General features: G+C 59.9%; 1 protein-coding gene across 1 annotated transcript in view; it reads left to right on the forward strand.

The window, feature by feature from the left end:
- The window catches only part of LOC105696218 (probable nuclear hormone receptor HR3), a 49232-nt gene extending 35975 nt beyond the window's left edge, over window positions 1-13257 (forward strand). Inside the window, exons 2-8 of the mRNA XM_023434983.1 lie at window positions 7125-7352; window positions 10003-10168; window positions 10519-10736; window positions 11884-12156; window positions 12234-12458; window positions 12540-12886; window positions 13183-13257. Coding sequence (XP_023290751.1) covers window positions 7125-7352; window positions 10003-10168; window positions 10519-10736; window positions 11884-12156; window positions 12234-12458; window positions 12540-12799 — 1370 coding nt within the window. The 3' untranslated portion in view covers window positions 12800-12886; window positions 13183-13257. The remainder of the gene's footprint in view (window positions 1-7124; window positions 7353-10002; window positions 10169-10518; window positions 10737-11883; window positions 12157-12233; window positions 12459-12539; window positions 12887-13182) is intronic.
- Window positions 13258-13951: the final 694 nt, after the last annotated feature.

A 13951-nucleotide genomic window follows, 5' to 3' on the forward strand; every position in this document is an offset into this window, starting at 1 on the left:
GTCTCGTTACGTCGCGATGTCACATAACCGTTACATAAAAATCTGACATAACGAGGCGGCCGTCGTTACATTACGCGCGCTCGAGGGGGACATCGGAATCGTGCGTACATAATATTACGTTACTGCCACTTAACGCGCGTTCGTAAATGTTAATATTTAAGGGTTAATTCCCGGGAGCTGGGCGGGATTACCGGGAAACCCAAAATACGATCGAAGTCTCGAAAATCTCCGGCACCCGTGTACGACGGATTACTTCAAATTACTCTAAATTATTCTAAATTATTCCCGATCGTTCCGGATTGTTGAAAAGTATTCGGGATTCCTCCCTCGATCTCGCGGGGGCGCAAAGGTGAGACCGGAGGAGGCGGTCGGCCCGGTACGACGCGGTCCGGCGTCGATCCGCAAGTGGCGCGACCCGATGTGGGTCAGACCCGAGGCGCCTCCACCGCGCGCGAGGATGCTCGAGCCGCCACGGAAACGGCCGAGCGCCAATCACGTTGCGCATCTGGGTCAGCGGCGTCCCGGCGCAGGCGCACTCGGCCCGGTCGTTCACCGTCGAAGTTACTAACCTTCCGGCAACTGGTCCGCGGCCGACATCGTATTGACCGCCGGAAAAACGTTGGCTTTCCGCGCGCACGAGAAGCTCCGCGAGCTTGCGGCCCCCTCCCGCCCTGGCCGACCCCCCGCGAGGCCGACGCGCCGAGACGCCGAGCGCGAGAACGCGACCGACGCTCTCGGACGCGGAAGCGTGGCGCGAAGCTCGACCGCTTCCGCGTTCGCCCGGCGCCGCTACTTTCGATCTTTTGGCTTTTCGGGACGATTTGAAGGGCCTCGCGAAGACCCTCGTCTACGACGCCCCGAGCGCGTTGATAACGCGTTTACAGCGGAGATTAAGTGCTTCGCGAACGCGGAAGCGAGGCGCAGCCCTAATCTCACGACTTTTCGACGTCGAGGAGAACGAGACGGGAGACCTCTCGGGGCAACTCGTTGGCCATTTTCTCGCGAGCCGAGATAACGTCGGGGACCCCGGGAAGTCGCAAAGTCGTCGATTAATCGCGGCTCTCGGGTCTCGTCGCTTTCCTCCGCGCAAAGGGAGGCGGAAGGCTGGCGGGGCCGAAGAGGATTCGGCTATTCGCGTCGGGGCGCGGCCCAAATACGAAAATCTTTTCGAATGCCTGGCGATCTTGGCATCGAACCGTTCGATCGGCCGTCACGTAGGTACCTTACCTGGGCGTCTTCGGGTGTCGCAAATCTGGCCCACGCGTCCCTCTCGAGGAAGCCGGTTACGCTCGTTCGCGTCCCCGGTGGGGCGCGGCTTCTTCCTCACCCCGACGCGCGAGAGCGTTGCGAAAACGGGCTAACCTCAAAAGCAGCCTCCCGCCGCCCGATCGAATTTGCGCAATCGAATTGACGAAACGTAAACCTTGCACCTACGATTTGAGGTAGAGATCCAGGGTACCCAATTTCTTCGGGTGAAAAATTTATCGCGACTATAGTTTCTATCGAAAATGAAGCCACCCGTCACCGTTGCCTAAAAGAACTCGCCACCGACTCCCGATCCTCCCCGAATAGCGGCACGTGCGCGTTCCTTTCTTTTTTCTTTCGGTCATCTTTCCGACTTTCCCAGACTCGCGAAGAGGCGCCTAATAATACGAGCATGGGAGGCCCCAGGAGGATCCCCGATCGGTTCTCGTCTCGCTAGCGTCCGAAAGAGGAGCGACTCTCGCGTCCCACGTGGCGCCGCGACGCACGTGGCCGAGTCGCGCGGGCAGCGGAAACGGGAGCAAGTGGCGCCGATAAAAGGGCGTCGGCTCTCTCGAAAGCCAAGAAAATCCCTGCGACTCCTGGGAGGTGCGCAACGACGGGCGGCGATAATCTCGACGACGGATGCACCGCGGTCGCGTCAAGACTTGACTTCCCTCGATTCCTTCGTAAAAGTTACCAAAGCGTTTATCGCCGCTTCCCGGTGGGATTTTCCAAGGTGCAAACGAGGAACTTGGACTCGGACTCCGCGGCCGTCGAAATCGGAGCGATGACCCTCGGTCTTGACGGCTAATCGCGTCGACTCGTAAAACGATATACTTCGAGGGTCCGGAATCGACGTTCGCGTCCTCGTCTCGTAAAGCGACCTCGGCCCGCGCGCGTAAATACGGACGCGGACGAGACGCCGAGTCTCGCCCGGAGGAGAACCCCGATCGACCGGAGATAACGCGGTCGCATCCTCCGCGTGGGGCACTCGAGGTGCGAATCGGCCGCGACTTATCTCTCGGCTCTCCCCTCGGAAGGACTCGCGTCCGATGTTCTCAATCGGCGCGGCGTCCGCGAGTCCGCCGCGCGATTATTTATTTGCGGCGGTATTTATAGAGTATTACGCGGTGCAGGTTGGCAACCTCGTGCTCGGTTATGCAACAAATGGAAGGGGCGCGGGAGGAAAGAGCGAGCGAGAGCGCGTCAGTCGAGGAGGGGGGTCGGCGCGGTGGGGGAAGCGGCGTCGGCGAGAGAGAGGTTCCACGTCCTGCACAAGGACGGAGCCAGACCGCGGCGGGTGGGGCTCCGTCGGGGCGGTGAAAGTGCCGCGGGTCACCGAATTTGCCCGAAATCGCGCCCGCCCCGAAGTCGTCGGGGCGCTTTAAGAGACCTTCCTCCGAGGGGTTCTCGGGAAGGAGAGGATGGCGGGACGCGACCGATAAATTCACGAGGGAATCGTTAGTTGATTCCATTGGAGGAATCGGTCGTCAAGCGGAGAAGCTCCGCCGCGACGTCAGGGGACGTCTCCCTTTCCGCGTCGCGCAACGTTGGCGCGCGAAGGAATCGCTCGAATCGAGCGTTCGGGGGGAGCGGAAAAATCGAAGAGCCACGTTTCCCGTTTCGACGACGGGCCCCGGAGGGCGAGCACCCCTCGGGCGCTCCGACTCGCGCCCTACATCGGGCCTGCCTAGGGCGCGAGACGGAATCGATAAAAGAGCGACCCCCGCCCACCCTCGGCCGAATCCTCGCGGCCCTACCCCGAGTGCGGCGGCCCGCGCCGGCCTAACCGCAAAAAGAGCCCGAATGGCGGGGAAAATCTGGAAAGGATTCCGGCGGTCTCGTTGGTCGACCGAACGGAAACGCGGCGTCGACGAGTTTCGGAGGATCCGACGGCCAACGCGGCACGCCAGGCCGGCGGGTAAACTTCCCGGTAATTTCGTAAGTTACGCGCCTCTCGGGCGTCGAGCGGCTCGGTCGGGCTCGGTCGGGCTCGGCCGGGCTCGGCCGGCCTCGGCCGGCCTCGGGCGTCCTCGGGGGCGGTCGGGCGGCCTCGGAGGCGCTCGGCGCGCGCGGGAGGGGCCGCGCCGCTCGGGCATCATCGGTGGAGGCGCTCGCAGAGTTCAGTGACCCGCCGCGGCGCGCGCCCGTAGTGGTGGGGGGATTCCGACATATCGTGAGATGCCAGGCCTGCTCCGCCGGTCCCCGAAAACACCTCTCTCTCCTCCGCGGTTCGTCAAACCCCGAAAAATTCATGCACGCGCCGCGTCCGTCCGCGTCGTCACCCGAGCCTAGGCCGGCCAGTCGGCGCGACGCACGGCAGTGGAGCCCGCGCCCGGTCTCGAGGCCCCGAGGAGGAAGCGCCGCGTCCCCGACCACGTAGGCGGAGGGGATCAATCCGGCGAGCCCTCGCCGGAGGAAGCGGCCGCGCGGTGGCGCCGCCGAGTGCGCCGCGTGCCTCGAGGGGAGCGGGAGCGCTGCCGAGCCGAGAGGGCAGTTCTTCGCCGCGCCCTGAAACCCGCGGGCGCCTGGCCGCTTCGAGGTTCCGCCGGGGAGACGCGACGTGGACGCCGAAAACCCGTGGGAGTCCGAGAATTCCCCGTCGAGCGTCAACGCCGCCTCCGTTCCCCCGGCGACGTCGCGGCGGAAACGCGGATCGTTTCGGGGAACTCGCGGCGACGCCCGAGCGCCGCCGTACACTTGGCCGCGAACGCGCTCGCGAGTTCCGCTTCTTCCCGGTGCACCGACCCCTTCGGCGAGTCCTCGCTCGGGAGCGGCCCGACGACCTCTTCCTCCTGGTTGCGTCACCGAGGCTACTACGGGGGATTTTAGGAAGGAAGATACAATATCTGGACGCGAGCGCGCCGCTCCCTCGCCGAGTCGTCCTCGTGGCAGTCGGACCGAGAGCTCGCGCCGCGGCGGCGATCGATCGCGCTTCGGAAGGGAAAACCCGAGTGGAGAGAAACGCGGCAAGACCGCGGTCGGGAAAGGGGAAACCACCGAAGCCGCCCGTCGAAGGAGCTTCGCCGTCAAAGGAAAGTCGGGAGTTCGCAAAGGGCTCCGCGGGAAGGGGAAAGTCAACGTAACCGGTCGACGAAGACGAGGAGAGGAAAACTTGCTCGCTCGTTCTCGGGTGCGGAGAAACCTCCTCGACTGGACGCCGATGTGGTCGTCCACGATTCGAACCTCTCCCTGGGCCGACGGCGATGCGACGCGAACCCGACCGTCTCTCCCGGTCGAAGACGTCGCGACGAAATTTCCTCGGGCCTCGCAGTTTTTCGGCCGCTCGACGCCGAAGACCTCTGGCTTCCGCGGCGAGGCGGCCTTTGTTTTTCCGGAACCGACCCAGCCTAGCCGGCGGTTGACCCGCTGCGGACCGTTTCCTGTCCCGCCCGCGATCGCGTTTCACCGTCCCGCTCGCGAAGGGTCCATCTCCGTGCGGCCATTGTAGCGGAATAATATCGCCGGACCCGGAGATTCACCATCGGGAAACGGCGTCTCCCGATGCGCGAAGAACGCTCCCTCGCTCCGGACTGCCGAAAGAAGACCAACGACGACCGTTATCGCCAGCAGGGCAGGGCGTGATATTCGCCGGCGATAAAATATTCGGCGCCGATAGAGCGAACTCTATCGACTGGGACGCGAACGCGTTCCTTCCGGGTCGGTCCGCGAAGGACGGACGGGGAGTAATTACCTCGCGCTTCGTCCGCCGAGGCGACAAAGCCGACTTTGTCCCCGCCACCTGCCGAGACCTCCTGCTCCTCCCTATCTCGCCGATGGTCCGACGGGGCGTCGGTCCCCTCCCGTGGCGCTCGGCTCGAAGTGTCGATAACCAAAGTGCAACGCCGGGTCCGATCCCAGGAGCGACGAGGACGGCCGTCCGGGGTGGCGGGCCGGGTCTCGCGGTGGCGTCGGAAAAACGCCGGCGCGTCCGCTGGCAGGCAAGGCGCGTTTACGCGGAAAAGATGCGAGCACGCCGGGTGACTGTACCCAGGGTTCATCGTTCTCGGTTATGTAACGTTTGACCGTACGGTGCAAACGCCTCGACGCTGCTCGGCGCGGCGCTGGCGTCACGCCGCGTGAAATCCGCGCATCTCGAGGCGCCGAGCGACCCGCCCGGTATATTCTTGGCGGTTCTCGCCGGCTCTCGCGATCCCGGGACCCCGAGTGCGTTATTCCGCGTAAAAAGCCCCGCCGGTAAAAACGCGGAAGGAAACGAGCGGTTCCGGGTGATCGCGCGCCGAATCCTTGCGGCGCGGGCCCGACTCGCTTTTTGCCCCTGGCGCGGATCGGCCGGGGGCTTTTCGAGCCTTGACAAAGGAAATCTCGACGAAAAAGATCGGCGTACGCGAAAACGGGGATACGAAGAGGAACGCCGCCCGCGGGGAGAGACTTTGGAGATCCGCGGGAGTAACGCGACGGAAGGATCGAGGATTCCGATTTCTCCCCCTCTGCCCCGATCCGGAAGGACTCCGAAGGAACTCCTCGCGCCTTCCACTTCCCCGGGACTTCGGGACCCCGCCGCTTTCCGCGCGGCTCAGACAGGACGGATCCGCGGGCTCTGGCCGCGCTCGAATGGAGTAATATGCGGAATGAGGCGGTGACCCTTGCAGTCCGACCAGGAGAAGACCCTCGGTGGCCGAGCGATGACACCGACTCGTCCGCCGGTGGCCTGAGCAGGTGCCAATGGAGGGTGATCTCTCGGCTTTCGCCGGGCCGAATTGGGGCGCCGACAGCACCAGCGCGAGGCCCGCGGAAGGGCCGCGGCCGCCTCCGCCGTCGACTTCCGCCCCCGTGGGAAATAGCGCCCTCGAGGACAGGAGGGTGCAGGCCAACTCGATCAGAGGTAGCTCTTCGAGGCCGTTTCTCGCTCCCGGAATGAACGCGCCGCTAGGTGCCCGAGAGGCCTTGGCAACGTTTTGCGCCAATTGCGGAACGGTCCACGGTGGGACGTGATCACGGGGGCAATGCTGGTACTCGTCAACGGTTTCCGCTTGCCCTTCCGCTCCGATTTTCCTCCGGGACGACTCGAACTCGACGTCGTCTTTGGACGGTCGATCGGCGCGGAGGAATTCGAGGGACGAGCTCGGTTCGGTGGAATCAACGCTCGCGACCAATGGCGATAATTTGGGCGCCGGTGGGGCGCCTATATGTCCTGCGGTTTAACGAATCGAAGTCGCCGATAAGAGCGATATCGATGCGATAAGCCGTCCAAATTTCGAGGGTCTCCGTTGAAGTTCCAGCAGAACTTCCGCGTTTACTCGACTCCGTTGTTTGGAGCCTTGAACGCTTTGCCGAATGTTACAAGGCCAGGCCAAACTACCTCGAGGCTGATCGCCGTTTTCGCGGCGTACCAACACTCGTTGCCGTACGAGATCGCCGGTACGAGCGAGTTCGTTAATCTCGCGGAGGGCGATCGCGTCGATAAGAACTCCCGATAGGGTCGCCACTTTCCGCATGCGGACTCGCCCCGACGATTATCGGCCATCGGGCTCTCCGACGCCGGGACCGATTTCGGTCAAAATAATCTACGCAATTACGCCGGGCCTTTTAACGCTCGGGTTCACCTTAGACGTCGATTGCTCGACCATGATGAATTATCCCCGCGCACCTTTGTGCAAGAAATTTAATTTCTCTTGCAATTATCGTGAACTACCAAATTAGTGGTCGTCGACTAGGTCGCTATTTTTTCAATTATAGGACATTAAATTAAATGGCGATCGTAATTCGAGCGCGAGGACGTTTTTCGTAAGGATACGATTTCCATCTGCATATAATGGTCCGATCGAGGTCCTTTGTTCCCCGAGCGATAAGTTAGGTCCACCGCGACTTTCCGTAACGAGAGCTGCGTATTAACGAGTTTTACGTTTCGATTACAGCCCAGATCGAGATAATCCCCTGCAAGGTTTGCGGCGACAAAAGCAGCGGAGTCCATTACGGAGTCATCACCTGCGAGGGTTGCAAAGGCTTCTTCAGGAGGTCTCAGTCGTCGGTCGTCAACTACCAATGTCCTCGCAACAAGAATTGCGTGGTCGACCGGGTCAACAGGAACCGGTGTCAGTATTGCCGGCTGCAAAAGTGCCTACGGCTTGGCATGTCAAGAGACGGTGAGTTGACGTATAGACTCAAAAACAAAGGCTGTCGCTGGTGAAAGTCAATCGACTAATCCATTAAGTGCAATTTCGAGGACCCTGATAATTCCTCCTTATCCGACATTTTGATTAATTCATTGACAAAAGAAGTGCGGAGTCATCTAATGCCAGGCTTCCGGTTCACCCAATGCCAAGTGGAATAATGAATCTGGAATTACGCGTCATGTAAATTCGGGGGATATTTTGAATTTCCTGGTGACAAAATTGAGGCACTTTAATCGAGAGGCAGAGTACATTTATTTATTTATGGAAGTATAAATTTAAAAATTACCTTTAACCGTTGACAAGTGCTCGGAACGAACGGGGACGGTCTGCCCATATTTTTCTCGAGGGCGATTTAATATTACGCTACGGGTAGAATTTTTGCCTACAGTCCCCCGATGTTTTTCGGCCGAACGGAAGGGTCGGAAACGCATATACGGGAGAAATCGTGGGGAAAGACAAGGGTGAATTTTCCACCTGGGAAACTCCGATGCGACGTGTGCGACTCCGCATGCGGCACGCGCGCCGCTCGGGGTGCACGACCCCTTATCGCTCTCTGCCTCTTCTCTCCATCCTACTTTCTCTCTCTTCTGTGTCCGTCTTATCACGGACAACGCCGTCCGTCCGTACCTACGGATATCGGGCCCGCGAAGGAACAAACGAAATCCCAAAATACCCGCCGTGAAGTTGATAATTAAACGCGAGCACGATATTTTCTCCCTATAAGAATTAATTCTTTTAATCGAACGTAAAGATTCACTCGAGTTGGAATTTTTTTCCGATTGAAAAAATTGAATACCAATTGTCAAGATATTGGACGAAAAGGGAGAGAGCCTTCGTTAAAAAATTATAAATATATCTTGAAAATATGAACTCGAGAATCTTTTTCGAAACGCGGCAACGGTATCCGGATATTCATTAAAAAGTCGGTTCGACGACAATTCCGAGTCCGTCGAGCGGCTGAAACGATACCCTGTCAACCTCGCTCGCGATAAGAGCTCGGCTGAGTTTCCCGCCAAATACATGTACCATGTATAGTGCCTACGAGGCGCGCGAGACGACTTCGAGTCGACTTCCAGTCGACTCGAAGCCGCAGTTGTCATTCTCGTTACACTGGCAGCCGTAATGGCCCGACGAAAGGTGAGACGTTGACATTTGTGCCCGACACGTGCCCCGCTAACAAAGGACGATCCGATGAGCAGCGTTTAGATGTCACCTGCCCTGGCACTCCGCTGAAACAAACGGGCCCTAAATGTCGCGCACGTGGGAGGAATAAAGGAGGACGAGTCGCGATATCGGGACGTTAAGAACGCATCCGCGCTATGATACCTCCAATAATTAACGTCGCGGGGAACGAAACGGAGAGCGGAAAAACGCGTACCTCGCCCCTGGGGGCCGGAAATTCGCGCGACTCGCGCCGGGCCCTTCGGAGCCGCCGACGGAAATAGAAACGGAAACGCGGGACGGATCGATACCCGCGACGGGCGCACCTGGTCCACGCGACGTCCCGTCCACCCGATCGAGATCGATCCTAAAATCCGTCCGGGAGAGATCCGCGACCTTCCGCGGCGCGCGGCCGTCCAAAGTCGCGGCCGCCGCGTCCGTAACGCGCGTCCGACGATAAGGCGTCGCTCGGCTGCGCTATATATAGTGCCAGAAAACGCATCGGAGACCCGCGAGGCCCGACTCGGTCTTCCTGGTTGAGTCCCCCTCTCTCTCGCGCCCCTCCGACTCGCGCTCGGTCGATCACCCACGAGTTCCTCTCCGTTTGGCTTCCCCTCTCTCTTTCCCCTCGCCGGCGGTGGCCCACTAGCGGTTCAGCTGGCCTTACGTCACGCGCCCCCCTCCCCGCCGACGAGGCGCATGGAAGCGCGAGGGGCGCGCTAGCGGTCCGCCAGAAGCCGTGACGTAGCGCGTCCGCCGTGACGTCACCGGCCTCGCTTCCGCGTTCCCGAGCGGCGCATGCGCCCGGACCACCCGCCCCGATTCGCCGAGTCTCGGCGCCGCGGCGCCGCGGCGCGGAGGGCCCCGAAGAATTGACACGCGCTCTCCGCGGATAAGACGCTCGCGGAAGGAGAGGAAGATGGCGCGCGCTTTCGAGGCCGACGAGTCGCGGCAAAGAAAGGAAGATTTGAATTTGAACGGGACGATGAAAGAGGGGCGAATTACTTCCCAGGCTATTTTGTAGAGTTAACGTGGTCGACGGCTCCGATAGGAAGTTCGGTCACGGTTCCGCGCGTCCCGGCAAAGGAACGACGACGTCGATCGTCGAGCGGGAGTCGACGTCGGTCCCTTTTACGAGGGAGGGTACTTCCTCTCGGCGAAGGCGCGTCCCTGGAGCGCCGCCGCCATTTTCGGGCCACGTATCGACCCCGAAGTCGGTGGATTTAATATCGGGGAAAGTAATTACGATGTTTGATTGTTTTCGGCTCATTAGAGCTCCCTTTGTTCTCGGCCCGGCCCGAAGTGCGCAGTCTTGAGCGCGATCGGGCCGAGCCTTTGTTGCAACTAATTGCCCGGTAACCTCGCTCCCGCGCTCTTCCCCGGGTTTCCTCCGGGCGTCCGACGTGCCGCGTCCTGGAACCGCGACGAAGAGGTCTAATGCATGGATTTCTGCTTGCAGCCGTTAAGTTCGGACGCATGTCGAAGAAGCAGAGGGAGAAGGTCGAGGACGAGGTCAGGTTCCACAGGGCGCAGATGAGGGCGGCCTCGGAGACGGCGCCCGACAGCAGCGTCTTCGAGCATCAGACGCCCAGCAGTTCCGACCAACACCACTCCTACAATGGCGGGTCGGTATACGGCGACTCGCGATAAGGGGGGCTGATCGCCCCCTGAAATAATTCCCTGTAATAAAATCCGAGCGCTCGTCGAAGACGCTCGTAATCTCTCGCGGCGACGTTGACTCTCCGGACGTTTGTTCGTTCCATGTCGCGCGAGTTTTAATTCCAAGGTAAAAGTTAACTTTCTACAAAGTGAACGCTTACTCGGGAATCGAAAAGCACGACGCCGAGGGTCGATGCCGCCGCGGTGGGTGTCCCATTAACCGAGTTCCCTCGACGCGAGGGACGGTTCTCGAAAACGGGACTCACTTGGACGCGATTCTCTTAACTCTGTATGGCCTTCTTCCTTTCCCGCGCAGATACGCGTACGGTGGAAGCGACTACGCGTCGCCAGGCCCGGGAACGGGAGGATCAGGGTACTACAACCACCAGGCGATGGCCAACTACGAGCTCAGCGCCGACTACGTCGACAGCACGACGACGTACGACCCGCGACCCACGCAGCAGGTCGACAACGTCGCGCCCGACAACTCATCCGTCAACACGACAGGAGTACTTCCCAGTGTGGTCACCACCGGTGAGTGTCGCTGCCAGCGGCTAGCTACCGACTAGCGGAGCGCGACAAAGTCCACGATTCCTGCGAGAAATGCACACCTTGCTCCAAGTGGAAGGTTTAACGGAAGCGATCGTCCCCCGTTTGTCCGAGAAGTATTATCCTTTCGGTGGACCCTGGTCGATTTGCCCATGCCCTGCTAGTCGGCGAGCCCGAGCTAATGGTTCGACGAGAAAACGCGCCTCTACCTCGGGAGGTAAAAAACGGCGAAACGAGACGGCGTTACCAAACCTGGAGGATTTTCTCACGTGCCTTCCACCCCCGATGCCACGCAATTGTTCCTAAAATTCTCCCGAACGTCGATACCTCCAAATTCATCCCTTCCTTTACCCCCTTCCTCGAGAAGAGGTCCACCCTGGTGAGGAAATCGCTCGGAGAGTTGGTAAAACCGGCTCGAGGTTCTCGATCGAAGAGTGGTTTCGATGGGATTCAGGAAAAGCGTTGTCGACTGCGACCACCGGAGGCGGCGCCGGAGGGGGCGGGGGTGGTGGTGGCGGGGGTGGTGGTGGCGGTGGTGGTGGTGGTGGCGGAGGCGGCGGCGGCGGAGGCGGAGGAGGAGGCGGAGGTGGAGGCGGTGGCGCAGGCGGAGGCGGCGGGTCCCTCAGCGGCGGTGGGATCGTCGCCGTCAAGCAGGAGAGCGCCGTCGAGCTCGCCAGCCTCGGGCATGGTTCCTACACGATGGTCGACTCTACGACATTTCTGAACAGTCAGCAGCAGAGGGTCAACAATCCCCCCGAAGACGACGAAGTCCCTCTGCCCAGTATGTCCCATACGAGATGTGAGGTTATGTTTGTGTCCCTCTGCATGAGCATGTCCGGCGCGCGCCGCTGCCCCTTCTCGCTTCTTGGTCGAAGAGAACGCACGGACGGATTCCGCAAAAATAGCATAATATAAGTGTAGACGTTAAAAAGTAATTTTCCGTCGGGAACGCGCCCCGCGGTCCGTTCGACCGTTCTCCGGTGACCACTTCAAGGCCGCGAGGCTCGAACTTGAAGAGCGACGAGGTGGCCGAATCGGGCTCGATCGAAGCTGCATCGGTGTCTCGCGAGTGTCGATCTCCTCGACCGTTCCTTTCGGCGCGACTTACGGGTCGCCTCTCCTTCCTTTCCAGACCCGGCACAAATCAGCGAGCTGCTCTCCAAGACGATAGCGGACGCCCACACGAGGACGTGCCTGATGTCGACCGAGCAGATACAGGAGTCCTTCCGCAAGCCGCACGACCTGTCCAAACTGATCTACTACAAGAACATGGCCCACGAACAGCTCTGGCTCGAGTGCGCCCAAAAACTGACCACGGTCATCCAACAGATCATCGAGTTCGCCAAGATGGTGCCGGGCTTCATGAAGCTTTCGCAGGACGACCAGATCGTCCTTCTGAAGGCCGGTGAGTGGGCGAGCCTCGGCGGAATCGCGTTTCCTGGTTTCGAAGCGCGCTTCAAGGGAGATCTTTCGACTTCGCAGGTTCCTTCGAGTTGGCCGTGTTGCGCATGAGCAGGTATCTGGACTTGCAGCAGAACTGCGTGCTCTACGGCGACACCATGCTGCCGCAGGACGCCTTCTACACGACCGACACCGCGGAGATGAAGCTGGTGTCGTGCGTTTTCGAGCTGGCGAGGAGCGTCGCCGAGCTGAAGCTGACCGAGACCGAGCTGGCGCTCTACAGCGCCGCGGTTCTCCTCAGCCCAGGTGAGCGTCGCCTCTACCTTTCTTCGAATGCTTCTAGGCCGTCGAGAAGTCGAGGTGTGACCGAGACTTTGATAATTTCAGATCGGCCGGGATTGAAGGGCCAAACGGAGATCACGAGGCTCTCGCAGGCGGTCATCAGGGCCCTCAGGTCCGAGCTCGATCGCAATCACCTGTCGCCGATCAAGGGCGACGTCACGGTCTGCGACGCGATGCTGGCCAAGATCCCGCAGCTCCGGGAGATCTCCCTTCGGCACATGGACGCCCTCGCCAAGTTCAAGCGGTCGCAACCTCTCCTCGAATTTCCGGCCCTTCACAAAGAGCTTTTCAGCGTCGACAGCTGAACGGCCGAAGCGGCGCAGGGCGACCCAACGCGGCTACCGGACGACGCCGACGAGTGCGAGTGACGAGCGGGGCCTTGCTCCGACAAGGTGACCAATCGAAATCCGGGCTCGATCGAGGAATCGACCGCTTTCCGATCTTCTCTCCGGACCGATCGTTTGCCACCGAGGAATACCTCGGCAGCGGTCGACTCCTCGATTTTGAAAAAAGCGTGAAGTTGCGTCAATCTCGGCCAGTTCTTCGCGTGGTCCACCCGAGCGTTAGGAATATTAAACGCACCTTTTGAGGGTTACGAAAATTCGGTACGTGGGTTTGGCCAACTTCACTCGGCTTCGTCGTAATTCCAACGAGAGTAACCGTGCCCCTCTCTCCTTTTCTGTTGCAGATTATTTCCTTCGTAATGAACGTATTGGGCCTTAAATAAACATAACATTGTTATATATAAAGTATACATAAAAACAACATAAAGTATATATATGAAAGATATATAGAAGTATATATAAGAAATATAAGATATATATATTATAAATATATATATATATATATAGATGAGCTATCGGTTGTTACGATAAAAGAAGTATATATTGACTAATATGGTTACAAATCCTGCCAGGACAGTCCGGGGATGAGTGTAGGGACGAGAGAGGGAGAGCTCGAGGGACGAGGATTCCGGCCGGATCGCTCGGGAGGAGCGGAGCGGATTTCGCGCGGAACGCGAGCGATCGGCGTCGACTCGGCCGGAATCCGGCGAGCCCCGGCAACGAAAGAGGAGGACGTTATCCTGGGACCGCCATGGCCGACACCGTACACAAGCGCGTATACCCGCACCGACACCGTAGCTAGACTCGATCGAGCCGATCCCGCGGATCCACGTCTCGGCGGGCGCACCGAGGGAACACCAAGTCCCAGAAGAGGTGGAGGCTCCCTCCTCGAGAGGAAGAAATTCTTGAAAGAAGAGGAGGCGACTTCTCCAAGAGCGACTGGAGCGGCTCCCGGGCCCGGGAAAGCCTCGGTCCTTCCGACGCGGATCGAGTGTCCTGCTGGCAGGACTCCGGAGAGATCCCGAGGTGTCGAGAGGAGGCTTCCCTTTCGTCCCCCGGGACGAAAGGACGAGGACGAAGAGGTCGAGATCGAGGCGCCCGGCCGAGGCGGAG

Source organism: Orussus abietinus, unplaced genomic scaffold (assembly GCF_000612105.2).
Source record: "Orussus abietinus isolate OABI.00-Male unplaced genomic scaffold, Oabi_2.0 scaffold34, whole genome shotgun sequence".
NCBI classification, from domain to species: Eukaryota; Metazoa; Arthropoda; class Insecta; order Hymenoptera; family Orussidae; genus Orussus; species Orussus abietinus.